General features: G+C 33.5%; 6 protein-coding genes across 10 annotated transcripts; 3 read left to right on the forward strand and 3 right to left on the reverse strand.

Moving 5' to 3' along the window:
• Window positions 1–35: 35 nt before the first annotated feature.
• Window positions 36–2,015, forward strand: LOC145937123 (putative RNA-binding protein 18). Its single transcript, XM_083039993.1, has 5 exons — window positions 36–480; window positions 735–832; window positions 1,043–1,256; window positions 1,473–1,549; window positions 1,650–2,015. The coding sequence occupies exons 1-5, from the start codon at window positions 475–477 to the stop codon at window positions 1,864–1,866; spliced, it is 612 nt and encodes a 203-aa protein (XP_082896119.1). The 5' UTR covers window positions 36–474; the 3' UTR covers window positions 1,867–2,015.
• Window positions 2,016–2,174: 159 nt separating this feature from the next.
• Window positions 2,175–3,129, reverse strand: Mrps25 (mitochondrial ribosomal protein S25). Its single transcript, XM_083039994.1, has 3 exons — window positions 2,924–3,129; window positions 2,728–2,834; window positions 2,175–2,618 (listed from the first exon to the last, which is right to left on the reverse strand). Exons 1-3 carry the CDS (start codon window positions 3,058–3,060, stop codon window positions 2,347–2,349), a joined length of 516 nt encoding a protein of 171 aa, XP_082896120.1. The 5' UTR covers window positions 3,061–3,129; the 3' UTR covers window positions 2,175–2,346.
• Window positions 3,130–3,271: 142 nt separating this feature from the next.
• On the forward strand, window positions 3,272–8,684 carry Alars (alanine--tRNA ligase, cytoplasmic). Its single transcript, XM_083040984.1, has 15 exons — window positions 3,272–3,421; window positions 3,657–3,832; window positions 3,922–4,110; window positions 4,220–4,365; window positions 4,620–4,811; window positions 4,933–5,223; window positions 5,304–5,413; window positions 5,494–5,768; window positions 5,855–6,178; window positions 6,258–6,516; window positions 6,601–6,853; window positions 6,931–7,195; window positions 7,274–7,558; window positions 7,647–7,824; window positions 7,941–8,684. The coding sequence occupies exons 2-15, from the start codon at window positions 3,701–3,703 to the stop codon at window positions 8,636–8,638; spliced, it is 3,597 nt and encodes a 1,198-aa protein (XP_082897110.1). The 5' UTR covers window positions 3,272–3,421; window positions 3,657–3,700; the 3' UTR covers window positions 8,639–8,684.
• Window positions 8,685–8,713: 29 nt separating this feature from the next.
• On the reverse strand, window positions 8,714–12,309 carry LOC145937707 (mitochondrial ribosome-associated GTPase 2). Of its 5 annotated transcripts, none has more exons than XM_083040986.1 (7): window positions 12,188–12,309; window positions 10,373–10,603; window positions 10,164–10,283; window positions 9,708–10,061; window positions 9,333–9,471; window positions 9,022–9,254; window positions 8,714–8,872 (listed from the first exon to the last, which is right to left on the reverse strand). In XM_083040986.1, the coding sequence occupies exons 2-7, from the start codon at window positions 10,601–10,603 to the stop codon at window positions 8,714–8,716; spliced, it is 1,236 nt and encodes a 411-aa protein (XP_082897112.1). In that variant the 5' UTR covers window positions 12,188–12,309. The 5 variants fall into 5 exon arrangements, 4 of the variants coding, with proteins under 4 accessions (XP_082897112.1, XP_082897113.1, XP_082897114.1 ...); XM_083040987.1 differs by having other exon boundaries at window positions 12,285–12,303; XM_083040988.1 differs by lacking the exon at window positions 12,188–12,309 and adding an exon at window positions 10,691–10,827 and having other exon boundaries at window positions 9,723–10,061.
• Window positions 12,310–12,711: 402 nt separating this feature from the next.
• Window positions 12,712–15,673, forward strand: Asprs-m (aspartyl-tRNA synthetase, mitochondrial). The gene is made up of 10 exons (XM_083040837.1): window positions 12,712–13,014; window positions 13,190–13,447; window positions 13,521–13,889; window positions 13,969–14,145; window positions 14,205–14,384; window positions 14,468–14,572; window positions 14,652–14,867; window positions 14,972–15,175; window positions 15,254–15,437; window positions 15,513–15,673. Exons 1-10 carry the CDS (start codon window positions 12,919–12,921, stop codon window positions 15,671–15,673), a joined length of 1,950 nt encoding a protein of 649 aa, XP_082896963.1. The 5' UTR covers window positions 12,712–12,918.
• Wdr82 (WD repeat domain 82) lies at window positions 13,940–22,209 on the reverse strand. The gene is made up of 2 exons (XM_083040848.1): window positions 21,101–22,209; window positions 13,940–20,882 (listed from the first exon to the last, which is right to left on the reverse strand). The coding sequence occupies exon 1, from the start codon at window positions 22,060–22,062 to the stop codon at window positions 21,115–21,117; it is 948 nt and encodes a 315-aa protein (XP_082896974.1). The 5' UTR covers window positions 22,063–22,209; the 3' UTR covers window positions 13,940–20,882; window positions 21,101–21,114.
• Between the last annotated feature and the right edge of the window lie 10 nt (window positions 22,210–22,219).

Here is a 22,219-nt window from a genome sequence, read left to right on the forward strand (position 1 = left end):
CATACGATAAGCGCCCTCTCGGGACCTGGGAACGATGCACTGTATACACACGAGAGTACTGTGAACTCTCTCTCTGTAATGAGTATCTTATTCAGGAAAGAAAAGAACATAAATCGATATTGCAGATTATAATTATATAAGAATTATGCGCAGCAGGTTTCGGAAAATGCGAAATTATACGGAATATTCGGTTTATCATCATACATTTTCGTCTTCACGACGCTTTGATTCTCGGATGTGATGTGCGTGAACGCAATTTTCTCAAATCTTTTCACGAATTTTCTGCCAAATGTTGGGAATGCTGCATCAGTGAACTGTCGTGTTGCTCTCGTAAGGTTTCATGAATAATTCGAAACACCTGAAGAGAGACTGCGGCCTCTCGTTCGCTGATTAGAGTTGCCGATCAATACCGATGAGAACTAAGGTTTCTCGGTAATCTGATCAATTTGACACCTGTCCATCTCATCTCTTAGAATGGAGGTAAGAGTTTGTTGTATTGAAGGAAAGATTAATTGTTTATTATCATTTATAAATAATTGATAAATATATAAATATATTTTTTAAAGCAAGTTTATAGATATTTAAGATTAAAACCGAGTAATCTTTCTTAAATTAACTTCAAGATATCTGAAGAGTATTTTAAATGTCTCTCCCTTGTATATGTTGTAAAATAAATATTTTTAGAGATATCTCTTAACTGCATTATATAAATCATTTTTATTTATTATTTACAGCCAGACACTAAAATTCCTTTGCCATTAGAACCTATAAAATCAAACCAAGTCGAAGATAGACGCTTATGGGTGGGAAATTTAGATTTAAGAATTAATGAGTAAGTATTTACATAAATTTGTAATACGTATATTTCTTTTTTATAAAATTTTGAAAGTTTTTTTTAATAAACTTGATAGCTAGAGAGCAAAAAAAAGTACTTTAAAGAATTACATTATAATTTTAATAAAATAGAAAACAATTTTGTTTTACTTTATATATTAAAATATAAATTTGAAAAGAAAAACTAACTCTCTTTTTTTCTAAATCGGTACCAACTCCTGAAACTTGTCCAAAAATACGGCACAATCGAAAAGTTCGACCTGCTGTTTCATCGGTCGGGGCCTCAAGCTGGTCAGCCAAGAGGATATGCATTTGTTACTTACAAAACAATCCACGATGCCAAAACAGCAAAGGATGCTTTACATAATCTGAAAGTTGGAACTAAGAATATTATTGTCAGATGGGCACATAGTGTTACCGAGGTAAATATGTACAATATATACATATACACACAATATGTTTAACTGCGATATATATGCATAATTGTCAAAATTTAAATTTTCTACAAGTTTTAGTTATTTATAACAATGTATTATATTATTTATTTTATAAAACACATAACCTTTCATAATTAATAAGTATTTAATCTGAAATATTTCAAAATTATACAAGAGAGCATGAAAGTAATTAATTTTTAGTCAGACATGGAGAAACCAAAGCCAAAAATAGATATTCCTGCCTTAGCTGGTGCAAAGAAGGAAGATAAGAAAATAAGGTAATAAAATTTTGTTGTAACTTTTTTAAAATTATAATTAGACATCTTTTCATAACTGATGTCCGATAATTGATATCTGTTTAACACAATTTATGTGCAGTCTTGAGACAGCAATTCAAGCAATTGAAGCAAAACTTAAATTGATGAAAGAATCAGAAGAGGAATTTGAGTTAAATAAACCGTTGGAAGGAGCGCCCATTATACATCTTTATCAGAAAGCAGAAAATCAAAAACCGTCCACCTCTACACGTTACCATAACCGTGGGAGCTACTATCATCATAATAAACCATACAATCGTCATAAACCGAGAAGATAATTTATATACAATCAAATTTCGAATATTTTATACTTTCATTTATCAATAAATCATTATCACATTAATTTTTTCATGGTAATATTTGTTATTTATATTGTTTTTATTAAAAATTTATATTCCCTACTGTATTAAAAGATTTTATATACATTTTATTGTACAATGCTTATATGTGTATATAAATAATGAAATATGATTCTTAAATTGCAGATATATTGATTCCTATAAATGAGCAAATACAAGAAACATTACAGCTACAAATATTTCAAGTCTTCGTAATATAACGCTTAATATATACATTGATGTATTTTCGTAATGTGGAAATCTTTTTTATAATAAATGTACATGTAAAATGCTTTGTAACAAGACATACAAAGTGTGCAAATTATTTTTTGGCTACATAATGACAATGTATATGTATATATCTATGTGTAACACAATTATAATACAATTGTAACAAATCTTTAATAACAGATAGCTTGTCTATTCATTATTCTGTAGTTTTTCTATTATCTTCTTTACACGCATATGATCTGGTAAAGGCACTACACCAGGACACGGCAATTGTCCTGGAACGTGACACATACAGCTCAATCTGCAACCCACTCCGAAATTCGCTGGATTGTCCTTCTTTTGCTTGGCTATAGCTTCCTGTACTAATGTCGTCTTTGGTTTCCCTACTACTCTTATGAGATGCTCAAGTATCTCGTCCTTGGATTTGCTATCCATATCTATTACCATTGTCTTTCCATTTTCTGCAAATAAATTTTTTACATCGTAGAATGTATGCCTTTGAATCAACATGTAACTATTTTTCTAATTATTATATTAAATATCAAAAATGTAAATGATATACCACATTACCGTAATAGCATTTTATGAATGGCGATGGTGTCATATTTTTATAAGTAACTATCTGCACGGTGGGATTTTTGTATTGCAGCTGCGGTAAATGCCAAAATATGAATTCTCTGTAAAAACAAAGAGATTAAAAGATTTATTCAAAATCACAACTTTAGACTTCATGTGGTATAACATTACATATAACCTGAAACTTCACCTTGCGCCTTTATGATGCTCACTGTGCGTATTATAATTAATGGAAAATATCTGTATCTTATCCTTTAAGACCAACTGACCAGACATTAAGTATTTTACCGTTCGCCTTATAGGCTCCTTGCCTATCATAAACGGCATTTTGCGTTATTTTATTTATTGTTTATCCTACATACAATTAAGATCGTCCGCTTTGGCTAGCTTAAAGGCGTTATCACATTGTCATTTGACAAGCTCTGTTGATTGGTTGCCGTTTTCGAGATTCTAGAAATTCCCTAGCCAATAACCAATCGACAGATACTCGTACGACAAATGTAAATGGCACCTTAGCTTATCAGGGACTTTTTTTACCGGCTCTGTACGACAGCACAAAAGTTGTAACATACATGTGCTCTGATTTTTTCTTTATTTCCCTTTCTCTTTTCACCTCGTGCCTTGATTATTGATACGTGGAGACTACTTGTGTTTGTCCAGACTTTCGTGTTTCATCTGGGAGTTGGGAGTAAGTTTTGCACCAACTGTCATAAATTTTTTATATATATATATTGAATATATTATTGGTCATCGTAAAATACAATTGTACAATTTACCAGAAAAAGTATTTTTCATTGTTGTTCGATAAATAAATTCATTACTTACCTCGCATCTCATTTGGTGTTATTCAAAGCCATATGGTAAACTGATGCAATATGTGCATATATTTAATATCTCAATAATATATTATTATTTCTTTATAGAAGAGAGTCGTGGAAAAATCTGGGATATTGAAAGATCAATCAATATGAATGCAAAGCAGATACGACAAGCTTACATTGACTTCTTCAAAAGTAAGGGTCATGAATATGTGCATTCGAGTTCAACGATACCTCATGATGACCCAACTTTACTCTTTACGAATGCTGGAATGAATCAGGTATTTCTTATTATAATTCTTATTTTTTTAATCATTATAATTATTATTTCTTATTCTTCTGTATTTCTAATTATAAAAATGTATTTCAGTTTAAGCCGATATTCTTAGGAACAGTTGATCCTAATAGTGATATGGCAAAATGGGTGCGCGTAGTCAATAGTCAAAAATGTATTAGAGCTGGTGGCAAGCACAATGATCTAGATGATGTTGGTAAAGACGTTTATCATCATACTTTCTTTGAAATGATGGGAAATTGGTCCTTTGGAGATTACTTTAAGGTAAGCAATCAAATAAAAATTGCTGAAAAAATTGATAATCATCTCTCAAATTTTAATATGTAATAATTTTAACTGTACAGAGAGAATGAAAATCATGTTATTTTTTTAGAAAGAAATATGTGCTTGGGCCTGGGAATTTTTAACGGATGTATTGAAACTACCAGCTGATAGATTATATGTGACATATTTTGGTGGTGATGAGAAGAATGGATTGGCACCAGATAATGAGTGCAAGAACTTATGGCTTTCTTTTGGGTATTCTTTTCAGTCATATTTTTGAATATATAATTATTTTGAACCAATCCATTTAGCTATTAAAAATTAATAATTTATCCATTATAAATTAATTCATTTATCTAAATAACTTTATATATTATTTTAAATTCTGTAATCTTTTTCTTAATATATTGTAATCTTTTTTCTTCTTTTTATTAATATATTTTAACTATGTGTTTTAATGTTTTTTTTTTATTTTAAAATGTAAATTTGTATAATATATAAATCTTCAGAATACCTGCCTCGCATGTTCTACCAGGCAACATGAAAGATAATTTTTGGGAAATGGGTGAAACTGGACCCTGTGGACCATGTAGTGAATTACATTACGATCGTATTGGTGGTAGAGAAGCGGCTCATCTTGTAAACATGGATGATCCTGATGTGTTGGAAATTTGGAATCTCGTGTTTATACAATACAATAGGTATTAATTTAATTTATGTATAAGTTCTAACATTTATAAACTCATTTATAAATTATATAAACTTTTAATTATTTCAAATTTAATAAATAATTTAATTATATTAATTATATCAATATTTCAGAGAATCAGATGGCAGTTTGAAATCGTTACCAAAAAAACATATAGACTGTGGCTTGGGCTTGGAACGACTAGTATCAGTAATTCAGAATAAACGTGCTAATTATGATACTGATTTATTCATGCCACTGTTTGCTGCGATTGAAAAGGCTACAGGTGCTCCACCCTATCAAGGTAAAATAGGAGCTGATGATGTCAACGGAATTGATATGGCATACAGAGTTCTGGCTGATCATGCTCGAACTATCACTATTGCTCTAGCAGATGGAGGAATGCCTGATAATACTGGTAGAGGGTAAGCGAGATTACCTAAAACTTTGTTTCTTTATGTCTTCTTTTATATTTTTTAAATATAATACATTTCTATTTTGATAGATATGTGTTGAGAAGAATCTTACGGCGTGCTGTACGTTATGCGACCGAAAAATTAAACGCTAAGCCTGGATTCTTTGGATCTCTTGTAAATGTAGTTGTAGATCTTCTCGGTGAATATTTTTTATCATAATGAGAGAAGTCTCTATATTTATTATTGCATTATTTCTAAGTTAATTTTTTGTTATTACAGGGGAAGTTTTTCCAGAAGTAACAAAAGATCCACAAAGTATAATTGATATCGTGAATGAGGAAGAGGCTCAATTTTTGAAAACTTTATCGCGCGGTCGTAATTTGCTAAATAGAACGATAGCGAAGTTAGAATCGAACGATACCGTACCAGGTGACGTCGCATGGCGATTGTATGATACTTACGGTTTCCCAATAGATCTCACTCAGTTAATGACTGAGGAAAAAGGATTAAAAATTGATATGGCAGGTTACGAAGAATCTAAAAAACAAGCGCAGGTATCGTATATTTCGCTCTGTAACAATTAATTGATTAATTTAATATGAAAAAAACTTTATATATTTATACTTTCTTAATTATACAGTTAATTTCCCAAAATAAAGCTGGTGGAGTAGACGATCAAATTAATTTAGATATCCATGCCATCACTGAATTGCAAGAACGTGGTATCAAACCTACAGACGATTCTTCTAAATATAAGTATAAGGTGATCAGTGCGGTCAAATACGAGGAGTATGAATTTGCAACGTGTATCGGTACTGTAATCGCACTGAGACGCGCCAAAACTTTCGTCGATCAAGTAACTTCTGGTCAAGAAGTTGGAATTTTATTGGATAAAACGAACTTTTACGCGGAACAAGGAGGACAGATATACGACGAAGGATTTTTAGTGAAAGTCAACGATGAGGTATGCGGACACGAATTCGCTTTTAACTGCACATAAGGAAAAACGAGATTATTAATATCGCTGTATTCTTTTGTACAAGGCTACAGAGATTCGGGTAAAGAACGTTCAAGTTAGAGCCGGTTATGTGCTACACATCGGTACCGTAGGCGAGGGTATGTTGAAGAAAGGAGATAAAGTTTACACGAATGTGGATACGGCACGCAGACGATTTGTAATGTCTAATCACAGCGCCACGCACGCTCTTAATTATGCTCTTAGGAAAGTTCTGGGAACAGTAGCCGATCAGAAAGGATCATTAGTCGCACCCGATAGACTCCGTTTCGATTTTACAAACAAAGGTATTGTCGAACATTGTCGAAAAAAAATGTAAATTGAACTATCACGCGAATTTATTCTTACTTGTCATTGAATTTTCACAATAGGACCGATGACAACGGAACAAGTGAAAAATACGGAAACTATCACCACTGATATGATCAAAGAAAATAAAACAATTTATGCTAAGGAAAGTAATTTAGCTTTAGCGAAAACTATTCAGGGGTTGCGTGCAATGTTCGAAGAGACGTATCCCGATCCAGTACGCGTTATTAGTATGGGTATACCAATTGAGGATCTAGAAAAGAATCCTCTAAGTACAACCGCTCTTAAAACTAGCGTGGAATTTTGCGGTGGAACGTAAGTGCAGTTCATATTAAATTACAGAGACACACGTTTCATACTTGTTTCTTCAAATTGACGATTTTTTTCCGTAGACATTTGCATCACACCAGTCATATAGGTGACTTTATAATAGCTAGCGAAGAAGCTATTGCTAAAGGTATCAGGCGTATAGTGGCGCTCACCGGACCGGAAGCAGCAAAAGCTCTTAGAACGGCAACATTGTTGCAAAATCAATTATCTCAGCTTCAAAAAATGATTGAAACCGACAAGTCTGGAACAAATTCCAAGGAATATGTGAAGAAGATAGTAGAACTGACAGAGGAAATAACGCATGCCGTTATTTCTGGCTGGAGGAAGGTAATTACATTTAATAAATTTTCCACTTTCAATTGATGATAAATATTGATGCGCAAAATAATTTCTCTTTGTATGCAGGATAACATGCGTGCCACATTGAAACAATTAAAGAAGTCTCTCGACGATAAGGAACGAGCAGCAAAGGCAGCTATTGTTAACACGGCTGTAGAAACTGCTCAATCTATAATACATTCCAGAGTTGGATGTCATGTATTAGTCGAGGTATTGGAAGCATACAGTAATACGAAAGCTCTGGATTTAGCATTGAAAAAAATTAGAGCTTTATCGCCGAAAACTAGCGCCTTGCTTATAAGCGTCGATTGCGATGTCAAAAAGATATTTGCTCTCAGTTCCGTGCCAAAGGTAAAGAGATTGTTTATTCTGAGAAGTGTGTATCGCGCGTGATAAAAAATAAAAGCATTTGTATAATGTCGAATTAAATTGTTCGTAGTCCGCGGTTTCCAAAGGACTGAAAGCAAACGAATGGATCCAAGCGATCGCGCCTATGATGCAAGGCAAAGGAGGCGGAAAACCTGAATCTGCGCAAGCTTCCGGGACCAATATAGCATGTTTGAACGAAATAGTAAACAAGGCCAATGAATTTGCCAAGAAAAAACTTGGGATTATAAGTAAGTGTAGAAATTGTTATTATATACGTACATTTGTTATTATATACATTGTTATTATATAATTTATATTATAGAATAAGAAATTGTGTAGGAACTGTGTGTATATTTGCTTTCAGACAATAATAATATCGTTAACGATACTCGTAAGACTTCAGAAAATAAAATATCAAATGATGATCGATCATTTGATACGGACTCTTCATCAAAATTGATACTTTACACGAATGTTGGGAGCGTTAAATGCTATTATTTACAAATAATCGCGCAATATAGTGACAAATGTTTAATTATTAAACAAATCGAAAATGATAAAACACATTCTAGCAATGTAATATTAAAAGCAGCAAATGTCACATTATACGATAGCAATGCTATCGCATTCTTTTTATCAAATTCACAGCTACGGTGTGAAGATGATTTGTTCGCATCCAGCCAGGTCTTGCAATGGATGAATTATTCCCAAAATCATATTTTACCGGCAGTCAGCGGCTGGCTGCTTCCCTCACTCACCAACACTTCCGTCTCGAAAGATATGAAAGCAAATGCAAAGGTTTCTAGAGAAGATCTTCTTTGTACTTTAAAAACGTTGGACAACATAGTGCATACAAGAACATACTTGATAGGAGAAAGAATCAGTCTTGCAGATATATCAGTTTTTATCGCACTATTGTCTTTATATGAATATATATTAGACCCGCATTATAGAAAGCAATATACGAATTTAAATAGATGGTTTTCTACAATTTTGAATCAGCCGCAAGTAAAAAATGTAATCAAGAATTTTACATTTTGCACAAAAGCTTTAATTAATTAATAGCAATTAGCTCTCTCTCTATTGCAAATAAAAACATTTATTTACACATTTTGTATCGAAATACGATTCATTACATTATGTGAGAAGGTCGTCGGTTTCTTCCGATGTGTTGATTTTAAGATTATCATACAATATCCTAATCTCTTTTAATAAAGTGGATATGTTGGTGCCCAGCTTGGCAGAGATAGGAATTATCGGCAAATCTACATATTTCTTGAGTAATTGTAAATTAATCTGAAATATAAATTGAAACTATATTGTAAAAACTACTCTAAATTTTTATTACAACTATCATACTTTCTTTTTTTCTTTATTATTGACATTTAAATTAATGGGATAATAATTAATAAACAGAAAAAAAGAGAATTTTAAATTGTTCTCACCTCAGCATCAGGCAAATCTATTTTGTTTGCTACAACGATATGTGGCCTGTCGTTCAATCTTTCATTAAACTGATTAATTTCATACTTTAGAACTTCTAGAGTTTTCCATGGTTCGTCCTGTGTAATGTCTAAAATAAATATTAAAGCGGCGCAACGTTCCGCGTGCTTGAGAAAAGTTATACCAAGCCCTTTATTCTTGTGCGAGTCTTCTATGAGACCGGGCATATCGGCCACTGAAACAATGATTAAATAGAGTAAAAACGAAGAGAAAGGAAGAATAGTTTTTCTTGCGTTTATATTAAATAAATTACCTGCAACTTGTTCGTAATCGTCATATTGTATCATGCCTATGTGAGGTTTCAGAGTAGTGAAAGGATACGCTGCTACCTTTGGCCTAGCTCTGGATATAGCTCTTAAAAGTGTACTCTTACCAGCGTTTGGTAGACCAATCTATAAACAAGTTTATAAAAAAATATGAAAAATATAACTCGCGCGCGCGTTTTTATATATCTTTCATAATAAAAATATTTTATAATGTGTTTATGATATTTATTTATGTATATAGGATGTTTGAATCGCATTCTTTAATAAAATTAACACTGGAATTTTTTCAAATGAATAATGGAGAATTATAGCAATAATTATGATTTATCGAGAAAATATATATAAATATTATATATACATACACATAAAACACTTACTAATCCAATGTGGGCCATACTTCTTACTTCTATCACATATTGCAAGACTTCTCCGATAGCTCCATACTCGCATATTTCTGGTGACTGTTGAGTATCTGATTTAAAAAAGGCATTTCCGTGCCCACCTGCACCACCTCTCGCGGCGATAAACATCATTCCATCTTGATCCAAGTCGGCTAATATTCTACCCTTTATATCACGCACGATTGATCCAACGGGTACTTCTACCACAGTGTGTTCCGCGTTTTTGCCGAAGCAATCCTTGGTGTAACCCTTTTCACCCTCTTCAGCTCTAATTACAGAACTTATATGTCGAAGATCTTTCACATTTGTTTTTGCCTATACAATAAAACTGAACATTACACAATCTTTGTTATAAAATCAGATGTAATATATTTCGATTTTGTTGTTTAGTAATCATATTCATTATGACAATCTTACTTGAAATATTACATGCCCACCGCTCCCACCATCACCTCCATCAGGACCAGCTCGATCATTGACCCACAATCGTAAGAATGATATTTCACCATCTCCACCCTTTCCTCCGATTGTTTTTGTCTAATAATTATACATTCATATTTAAATTTTGATATATCTCAATATTTTTAAATATAATTTTCAAGATGTTTAAAAATTAATGTTTCTACCTGTTTTATATCAACAAAATACTGTACAGTATTACGTTTTGATTTTGGTTTTGTACTACGTAAAGGTTTGGCTACAGATTTGTCCTTGTGCACACATGCAGTGACAAATAATGTTCTAAATAAGTTCCTATTTGAAATTTCGTACTTGTTTCTATTCAAAATTATTTCACAGCCTTGTCTTTGAATTCCATTGCATGCGACGATATTTCTCAAATGACGAAGACAATGCATCTGAAAATAATTACAAAAGATATGAATTTCATATTTTATTAAATATAATATCGTTCGTATCTTAAATTAATATATATACATATGTACCATTTTAATAAAATATAATTTATTTTTTATTTTTTAATGGTTTGTATATTGTATTTTTTAATGGCTTGTATATCTTCAGCTAATTATGCATTCGGGCTATCTTGAGACAGCAACTTGAAAGTTGTCTTCTATAAAATTCGCGATTACATCTTGATGCAATTCAATAACTTTTTTTCTATATAAAGGTATATAATTTGATTTATAAGTTATTCTACAAGTTCTTTTTATCCTTTTATTAATAGGAGACAGATAATAATCAATAAAATCAATATTATCAATAATAACTCCTGCATAATTGTATAATAATTGATAAAATTCAACTGTATTAAAATTCGTGTTGGTAGACATAGTTAGATCAAATATAAAAGTACATGAATAAATGCACTTGACATCATAATGATCTGATTTGTTTTCAATATTGGTTGTTACTTCTTTCCATGTAACATTATTTGTATCCCATTTAAGAATGTCTACTTTATTGCTAGGTGCAACATTATATGCTGTAGGTGACTTGCTCTTCATAAAAAAATGTGTCAACGAGCGTGCTGTATGAAATTGTTTTTCTAAACTGCGATAGCCTGTTACAACAAAATCTTGAAAAGATTGCCACAAAAAGGGTTCTACTTTCGTCAGTATAAAATTTCCATGTGCAGCCATTTCTACAATTTTCCATGAATCATCCCAACGTCTTTTAGGATTGTCCATAGGCGTTCCACCTTGACCATTGCACAATGTTACTAATACTTGACCATTTTCTTTTATCATTTTTTCAGATGACACAAAAAAACTCTTCAGCAAATTCCTATTTTTTTCTATTCTCATTTTACCACCAACATGAGGAAAGTTAAAAATAATTTTGTCAAATAGTTTAGATTTTAATGCGAGGCATTCTTCCAATTTTGTGGCATCCACATCAAACAATACACAGATACCTGGAAAGAAAAGCATAAATGAATTTCTCTTTCAATTAATTGCAACAATTTGATTACGATATTGTGAGTATATGCAACAAACTCATACGATTTACTAACCGTTGCTTCGAAGGTAATTTATATTTTCTTTTGTAGTCTCTTGACTCACGTTAGATTCGTAGCAGGTAGCGATAAGATTGATGTTTAAATTGCATCGTAATAATGCTGCAGAAAATGAAAAATTGCCTTCTCCTACTAGCAATACAGAATCATCTTCATTAAATATTGAAATCTTCATTCTCGTTCCTCAAGGTATAATCGGTATACGAAATTGTAAGATTTTATTACATAAATGCTTTTCTTTCCTGATATAAGAAAACCGTAATATTAGAATTTTTTTAAATTGAAGAGTGTCTCCAAAATGTTTTGTAAAAATTATTTAACACATGTATCTGTATATTTGACATTTGACGATATAGATTTGATACTAGTTAGTACAGATTGGGAAAATAGATAGGCTATAGTTTGTATCTGTTTATAATTGCAAGTGAAATGATTTTCATTGCATTTAACAAATTGAACCAACCTTGTATATTTTATTATAAAAATATAGGCCCTTTAAAATGTGTAATCAATTTTACTCAAAGATATTTTTCACACTATCAAGTCGATTTGAAACTAACCTCAAATTTTCACACGTAAACAATCATTTGACAAGTGTTCGAAAATCTACCACCTATGAGTAAAACAGTTTTCGATGGACCAATCAAGCAGTGTGGCGATATGGGCCGGGTTTTTTGCGCATGCGCGGCCGAAACAACCGCGTATCGTGTTAGTTGCCAAGTGGGCGCGAAAGTCTTGGCAGGCGGCGAGCCAATCAAGGCGAAAGGAGTAAAGAATTCTTTGATCTGATTGGTCGATCACAAGTCATTCCGAGTTGTTCAGATTTTCGAACACAATTCAAAGATGAGCTAAAATTAAGATGTAATCTTTTGAATATAAACAAATAATTCTTAATATAATTTGTATGAATTATCGAAGTAAAGATTATGATTAATTTGTAATAAATTTTCTCGATAAATCGTTCATTTTTGAGAGACATTTAATACGAAAAACTTGAATTATTTTTGTTGTGTAATCGGTCGATGCACGTGTCAGAGTGAAAAATCATTTTTGCACATATGTTTATGTAAAATACAACATTTTTATAAAAGAGAAATGTTTAAATAGAGAAAAGAAGATAATTTCATGTAATTTATATACGGATGAAATAAAAGATCGAACACATTTTTTGAAACACTCCAGTGTGTCAACAAAATGTTTGTTAGCAAAATTAAAATTGTATTTAATTGCACGAATGCTACGTTAAAATATCATGTGCGACCGATAATGAGTAATGTCCGTAAAGTAAATGTAAGTTTTAAATATTTTATACGAAGCATGATTTCATTTTAATATAACTGTATTTTTATTATAACCTAAAAAATATAATGTTCTTATACATATATATATTTGTATTCTTATATATACAAATATTATTTATATTCGATAATACAAGAAGATATAAATCTTGTTTTTCTATTTTCAGTTTCTCTTAAAGAAGCAAAAGCCGCGTTACATAGGCTGCATACATAATTTAGTTGGCAAGTCAGCACCTTCAAAGAAAGAAACAGTTTCGCCAGTTAATAGATATGTTTTGAGAACACACACATGTGGCGAATTGACGCTTGAAAATGTTGGAGAGGAAGTAAAATTAAGCGGCTGGGTGGAATTTCAAAGAATGGGAGGAAAATTTATAATATTACGAGATTCCTATGGATCGACACAGTTACTTATACCAGAAGATGTATGCAAACAGTTGTGATATTTATTGAAATGTACTAATATCTCATCTAAAATATTGAAAACATTGATTTCAGAGAAAGGATTTGATCGAAACTATGCAGAATTTATCTTACGAGAGTGTTTTAAGCATAGTAGGCAAAGTTGTAGCAAGACCTAAGGATCAGCAGAATAATAAAATGAAAACTGGCGATATAGAAGTATATGTAGAATCCTTGAAAATTCTAAATGTAGCATCACATAATCTTCCAATATTTATTAGGGAGTATAATAAAGCAAAGGAGAGTCAACAAATGAAATACAGATATCTTTCATTAAGATATCCTGAATTGCAAAGAAATTTAAGAATGCGTTCCTCTTTAATAATGAAGATGAGAGAGTTTTTAATCAATGAATGCAATTTTGTGGATATTGAGACACCGACGCTTTTTAAAAATACACCAGGAGTATGTTTTTTTTGTATATATGAAAGGTGTTTATTTTTTAATACAACTCATAAATGTATAAAATGGATTTATTATTTAGGGTGCACAAGAATTTATAGTGCCTACTAGACAACCGGGTAACTTTTACTCGCTAGTACAGAGTCCCCAACAATTCAAGCAACTTCTTATGGTGGGTGGCTTTGACAGATACTTTCAAGTCGCTCGGTGTTACAGAGATGAAAGTGCCAGACATGATAGGCAACCAGAATTTACTCAGGTAATTACATTGTGCAAATATATAAATAATGCTTTATTTTATTATCAGTTATGTTATAGCTAGATATTGAAATGTCGTTTGTTGAGCGGGACGGAATAATGAATTTGATTGAAAATTTATTGGCGTATTCATGGCCAGAAGAATTAAGCCCTATAAAAGTGCCTTTCAAGCTTATGAACTACGAAGATGTAATGGAATTGTATGGTACTGATCAACCAGACCTGAGGATTCCATATCAAGTAAGAGAATTTTAGTATACAGAATTTTTAATCTTTTATTTCTTAACACACAAACGCACGTAATAACATTATGAATTTTTCAGATACAAAATCTTACACATATCTCTGATTTATCAGTATTAAAGAGAACCATGAAACTCGAAGATGATAAACAGAAGGTGTATGCGTTAATCTTCCCAAATAAATCAGTAAGTTATTTATTTAAACTATATTTTTAAATATATACTTATATCCTACTACCATGTTGACGCAGTTTCTATATTGTAGAAGTACTTAACAAAATCTATCAGAAATGAATTGTCCAAGATTCGTAATGACTATTTCAGTACAACAAAGTTAGTTCAATTGAAAATTGAAAATAATTTGTGGAGAGCTCAATTAGATGAATTATTTTCAAAAAACGTAGCAGAAGATATATCGCAGTACTGCAAATTACAGGAAGGAGATGCAGTATTATTAACAATTGGACGTCAAATAGATGCAGTGAGTATAAAAAGTCTGGATTCTCTTTCTTGGCAATAATAAATGATTATTCTTTTTAACTATATCACTATATATTAATTACTATATATATATATATTTTTTAGTTGAAACTTTTAGGAAAGCTACGTGTAGAATTCACAAATGTACTGGAAGCAAAAGCTGAACAGATACGTTCGTCCGAAACCGAACTTGTATGGATCACAGACTTTCCATTATTCACATTTGAGAAAGAGTTGCAATCAACGCATCATCCGTTTACGCAACCTCATTTAGATGACATGGAATATCTTACGACCGTTCCTTTAAAAGTGAAAAATTAAGGATATATAAGTATGGTGTAAATTATTTTTGTCGTAATTTCTAATACACGTCTTTCTTTGTTATAGGTGAGAGGTTTGCATTATGATCTGGTTATGAATGGATCAGAAATTGCAGGAGGTTCCATCCGAATCCATGATGCAAATTTACAGAGACAGATATTGAAAATGTTGAACATAGACGAATCAAAATTATCGCACTTGTTCGAAGCTTTGACGTATGGAGCTCCACCTCATGGTGGAATAGCTATAGGTACTTCTATTTGTCTAATTTTATATTTGCATCTAAAAATTGAAGACGAGGTACGATTATTCTATATTTTTCAAGGATTAGATCGTCTCGTTTGCTTACTCTGCAATGCGAAGAGCATACGAAACGTTATAGCTTTTCCAAAAACGATGGAAGGGCGAGATCTAATGTCCGGAGCACCGGATACTATATCGGATGAATTGAAGACGTTGTATCACATACAAACAATGGACAAATAAAATCACAAATTTTTTTTCTATAGTAAGTATGACAAAATGGAATCGAACTGATTGATTGCATTCGCGCGTATATATTATATAAAAAGACGTCGTTTTTTGCAATATCTAAAGTGCATATTAAGAGAAATATATATGTATGTATATATAATTTTATAATTGGCATTTTTCGTTGTTATTTATATCTTTGCTGATGTAAATTATTAAGCAAAGTGGATATTAAAAGCATATAATTGCGAGTCAAATAAATAAAAAGACGAGAAATAGATGTACAAAAAAAGTGTTTTTATTATTTGAGTAAAGTCTCGTGTGTTCGAGTCAAATGGTTTTACAGAAAAATAAAAAATACAATTTAGCCTGCACATTAAGTGATTGGATTGAGATGACATTTATTTCCAAGAAGTATGTAAAAAAGGTGTCTTCCTTTTTTTGTACACTTGAGAGATCTCTCTCTTCTGTCAAATGAAATCTAACAAATGTCTTAACAAATATGCTGATATGTAGTGTGACTATCAACTGTCGGCGGACGAAAATTTACATCGCTCATATAGTTATTTTATCTTCAAACAGCCCAGAAGTTTAAATTGGAACGATTATGTAGTAATCAACAAAATGTTGTTAATGAAATATCTGTATAGTTTACGATGCATCGAATTTGTCAAAATTAAAAACTCGTTAATTGAGATAAGTGAATTCTTTTGCTATTCAAACAAAAAAAAATAAATAACTGTATAAACTACAATATCGAAGATATTTCGACTATTTCCTTTTCATATCATTATTAAATTATGAAATTATTTATAATTTATGAACGCAGTACGCACACTGGATCAAGTTGTCAAGTAATTCTGATGAATTTTTGCAACTCTGGTAAAATCAAATTAGTAGCAAAAGAAAAATCTATGTTCCTTAACACATAAAAATGCAACAAAAGAAATCTATGTGCTCTTCAACTTCCTCGTATGCTTTCAATAGACGAAAATACACACATACATATCGTTTCGTTAGTTTATCGTAATGCGTGATTATTCGAATCGCTCCAATTACAATGCAATGCGTTGTCTACGCTGTCATACGTTTCTATAGTATTCTACAAAAAAACGCATACGGCAACTTACGACGATCGATACGAAGCCCTCTCGCTACCGATCGCTTGTCGAAAGTCAAGATCAACACGACGAATGATCTTTTCTGTCTGTCTACTTGACTATCGAAAACAATTCTCTTATACGAAGACTTAACGTAGGAACTTAGAAGAATCACGAAAAATCGGATTCTTTTTCTTCTTCATTACAAGATACATCAGATGCTTTTCGAATGCAAGCAATTACAGATAAAAAGAGTTGTTTATTCAACTCGAGAGAACTATCACGTATCTTCTTTCGAAGCGTATTTTAAACTCGCTTATTTCACTTGCACTTTACTAGGTATACATTTATCTTAAATTAAATCCAGACTCTAAATCCCTATGTTAAATAGCCGTAGAATGAACCGACGATCGGAGGGGCGTACAATCACGTTATTATTTAGCGCACGTTGAACGCGCCAGAGTTCGAAACAATCAGGCTCTTTTTAAGTTGAACACCAATACACTGTCTTATACAGCGATAGGTTCTACATATCACATGAGACGATCATCCTGCATCATATAGTTCTTCCGGTTCGCCAAAGATCACGAAGATCATCCTGGTCGCGAATTTATTCGATAGAAAAGACATCGTCGACTGCGACATGTAAGAAACTACAGAGAGAGACTTGGCTTCATTTGGCTATATACACGAAACGATGTTTTACAGATGACCTCTCATCGTACACAATGTAAGTTACTTTTGTACGAAACACGAGTGTTTACATGTCGACTGTATATTTCGTCTTTCTTTTTTTAGGATATATACAATTCTATTGTTATGCGTATCCGTTTTTATCCCGAAGAAGAGAACACACACAGTATTTCTTCAGTATTTTCGCGCGTCTACAATAGATCTAGATAGGTGGTCGATCACTGTCGCCAATAATTCGCCGATCGCGGGTAGGGCTTCGAGAACCCGCGGTTTAATCTATATGTACACACACACACACACACACACATACACACACACGCTTAACATAGTATAATAATAGTAGCACAGTCGATCGTTCGATTTCAAAGAGCTTTGAAAAATTCGACATCGAACGAATTGAAGGCGCGGGTCCTGTATTCGGACACTCACTCGGTTGTTTGGCAGTATGACGTGCATCGAATTGTGCGTTTAATCTAAATACGTGGATCGTTCCTAGCGACACGAGATGATTTGACATCGATCTTCGATCCTTTTGTCGCGAAGAGTAAAAAAAAATATGTAAAAAAGAAGAATACAAAGTGTTACAAGATACATTTTCATCGAAGGTAAACGAGTTATTTCAAGACGTCACAAGTTGAACAAAAAGCGGCTATGAATAATTAATCACCGATCGTAATTACATAGCGCACGTTATTATAATTTCAATGTGAAACTTTAATATACGTGATGCTAGGTGGCTCTTTCGTAAACATATATTCGTGTTACGCTCTATCTTCTTGTTCTTTAAAATTATAAATATAATAAATATTTATAATTTAAAGTACCTGCTTCAATATACGCCTTTATAGGAGATTATGATACATATGAAAAGATAGAGATAACGTTACACACACATAGACAATTTATAAAAAACGTCAAATTTTTTTCCTATAAAATTTAATTTTGAATATTTAAAATTAGTGGCACTTGCGTAAAAATACATATGCAGAGTTTGAAAATGTATTAGAAAACGAAATTTCATTCCAACTTAAAGGATCGAAGTCTTTGTTGCACACCTCTTTCCGACAATTTTTCTTCTCTCACGGTAGAAGTATGTGAGAAATTTCATCTCGCGCAAATTCGCCCCTATCGATACGATTTTTTTACGCGCCACCGTGTCGTCATGTTATAAAAAAATACTATTTTACAGCGCAGAAGAGAGGCGAGCTCTCGCCTATACAAATCGCATAAGATTCAGATAGACTTTTACGCATATTGCAAAAGACACGCACACAAAAACGTATATAATCATTCGCACGCTATTTTATTTATAATATATATATATATATATATATATATATATATATATATAAAATCGTTCGCTCGCTCACTCATACATACATAGAGAAACGCACGCATCTATCAAATAAAATATCATTGATACCATACATACTTTTGCACAAAATATGTTAAACGTGCGCGCAAAAGATGTTTAAAAATTCTCTACAAAAAATAAAATGTGTGTTTGTGTGTGTGGGTACTACTGTATATTATATACATACACGAAAGAATGGAGACAGGAGCGGGCGATCGAATATAGATCGGCGAAAAGTAAAGAAAATGCAAGATTTGCAAAAATTCTCGCGTGAGAAGAAAGGAGACATCTGTATATAAATCATTCGACGTAACAAATTTGCTACGTGCATCTAACAAGCAGCAGCGCGATAGAATTTTTTTTTCATTTTTCGACGAGAGAACAAAGTTGAATGACGACGCTCGTCCGCTTCGCCTTGCGAAGGCGGAATATACGTATGTCGAATATTCTATTCTTCTTTTCATGAGATATTCAAGTACTGAAAAAAAATTGCATTTTTTTTCTCCTACGAGAACATCGAATGTAAATTCTTACCCGGCCCGCCGGAAGTCCACGCACGTAGATTAACGATACGGTATCTACAATAATTTGCGAACGCGAGAATCTGTCATCTACAATTGTTTATGTATGTACGTGTTTATGACAGGTATATCATACGCATCCGCAAACCGATTTATCGCGCGACAGTTCGTAAGAAATTCGCTATGTGCCTCTTCTCTGTTTTATCTTAATTTTTTTTTTCTTTTTCCGTGTCTTATTAAGATCGTAGTTACGATCGACATTATATAAACAGGGACTTATTATCGTAGCGTATAATAAATAAGGTCGATCGTTTTATCCTTCGTCGCGTATCTAGATATGCGAGAGGAACATTGCTCCGAGATTGTTCCTGTAGTATTTTTCTCAAACGCAGCTTATTTATTAAAAGCGACAATAATATCTTTTTCGACGCGCGATATCGGTAATTATTATTCGTTTCTCCTGTTTGTCATCTTCGATTATTCTGATACCGGGAATTCTCGAGATGTATAATAAATACGTCTTCGACTTCGCTGTGTGTATATATGTATATAGGGCGTTTTTTACCGACAGTCTACATACATACGATTAGACATAGCCGTATACAGAAGCGAGAAAAATGTTGCGTTTGAGTTATCATACATTTACATGGATTTTTAAAAAGACGATACTCTAAATTTTCGTTTCGCATAATATAGCTATTACCTCGACATAATTATTTAGAATTATCTATACGTATGTTTTATTTTTCAACGCATGGATGATGAAGGGAAGATAAAAAAATAGAATCGAAGGCTGACGACTAATCGTAAGATTATACAACTGATCAAACAAAGTTACTATTAATGCCACACGTATCTATGTGTTGCGACAATGATATTTCTTTATGATTTCGATCAGCGTAGAAAATCAGCCTGATTCTATATACGGCTATGCGAATCGGATTAATCGATAAATCGTTTAATTAATCACAGGTTTCGAATGACTATTTGGTAATCATTCACACATTTCGCCCTTTCTTAATTAAATCAATTCTATAATCATTCTATTTCCGAGACAATACACGCGAGACCAGAGTTATAAAAAATATAAAGTTTGTAACGATGATGTAATGTAACAGTTGCGCCGTCGTGAATAAACGCGATATTTTTGTCGGCAATATCGTGTAATAATTTAAGATAATTGCTCGAAAATGGATACAAAATACGCAAAATCCCAAAATGACCTCTTCCGGCGTACAATAAATTTTGTTCCGTACTGTTAAATGTTACACACACACATGTGACATACACCGGAAGAAGCTATATATATACATACGTGAGACACATTCGAAACTTTTAGTAAAAGACCATGGAATTGGCAATCTTTCTATATCGCTAATCTGACAGTATACGTTGTTATATTGAAACGACGATGGTGACGACGATGTTGACGATGACAATAGATGAGGAAGGTGTACGATATTCCACTATATGAAACTTATCGAAGCGCGAGCAGATGATCCAGCTATTCTCCCGCAACTTTCGTCTCGTTCACTCTTTCGGATACGTTCCTGAAACTAGTGGGTCATACAACAGTTGTTACATTTCTGTACACACAATGTAAATGCAATGTATATATATTTGCTCGACCAAGTTGTACGTATTCTTGCTGCCTCTTAATTAACCTGTTATTCTCTCTGGCTTTCTTCTCACACCCCCCCTGTCTGTCTCTTTCTCTCTTGCACAAGTTATAGATGAGCAGTACCTGCCAGCATTGCTCAGTATTATATTTTACCTTATAAATTAGTCTTATGCACTTTCATCAACGGTAGGCAACCAGAAAGCCATGTTGGTGCACGCCGATGCTAGCATCATATATTTGGGATTGAACTGGATACACTGCACTGGCGCTGGATGATCACCGTTTAGCACGCAAACTTTATAACCAGTCTCCGCGTTCCACACGTGCACCCTACCATCCGTAGATCCACTGAACACAAATTGGGAATCCGGACTAAAACTGGCCTCTATAGCGATTCCTTTATTGTTCAGGTATCCGGCAAAAGTCTGTAAGGGCGTACCGTGAAAAGCGTCAATTAAACGAATCGTACTACCATTGGTAGAGATTAGAATGGTCTTGCCGTCCCTGCTGAACTTCAATCCTGTCCAATCGCATTCCTTCTCCTGGGAGAGCTTGAAGGTGACGAAGGGACCCTTGTCGAAGCTGCGCAGATCGTAGAGCTTGATGCTCTCCGAATTCACTCCCGCTGCGAAAATCAGGCCCTCGGGATCGTAAGCTGCGACCGGTCGTCCTGAAACGTTCATAACTCCATGGCAATTCGGCGAACGTAAGTCCCATAATCTCAAGGATTTGTCCAAGGAACCGGAGAGAAAGGTATCCTCGATAGGACTGATACACAGTGACACGACTTTCTTCGAATGACCTGGAAAGTATCGTATGTACTTGTTATCGTGCAGACTGAGATAACGGATCGTGTCGTCGACCTTGGTGCTGCTGTGAATCGCGGTGTTCTTCGCGTGGGTGAAGTGTATGAGATCGACGCCGTACTTCTTGGAGTTTACGGTCCGCACCTGGGTCCCCTTCTCGCAATCGTATATCACGATCTGATCGTCCTCCGAGCACGAGATCAGGGTGTCGCCATTCGGCGAGAAGTCGATGCTGTTTATCCGATCCGAGTTCTCGCGGAATATCTTTGCCACCTTGAAGCTCCTCACCACGTGGTCGACGAGCTTCATGGTGATGGACGGCGCGTCCTCCCGCTCGTGCCGTCCCCTTAACCTCCTCGACTCCGCAATCTCTGTGTTTGTGTCGCGACCGCTGGTGCAAAGACAGGCTTCGGGCGAGCCGACCGCCCGAAAGAGTCGCCTCCCGCGGGACTGCGGGGGAGGGGAC

The sequence above is a fragment of the Prenolepis imparis genome, unplaced genomic scaffold (assembly GCF_030444845.1).
Source record: "Prenolepis imparis isolate NDT839.2.m4 unplaced genomic scaffold, iyPreImpa1.0 SCAF_6, whole genome shotgun sequence".
Classification (NCBI taxonomy): Eukaryota; Metazoa; Arthropoda; class Insecta; order Hymenoptera; family Formicidae; genus Prenolepis; species Prenolepis imparis.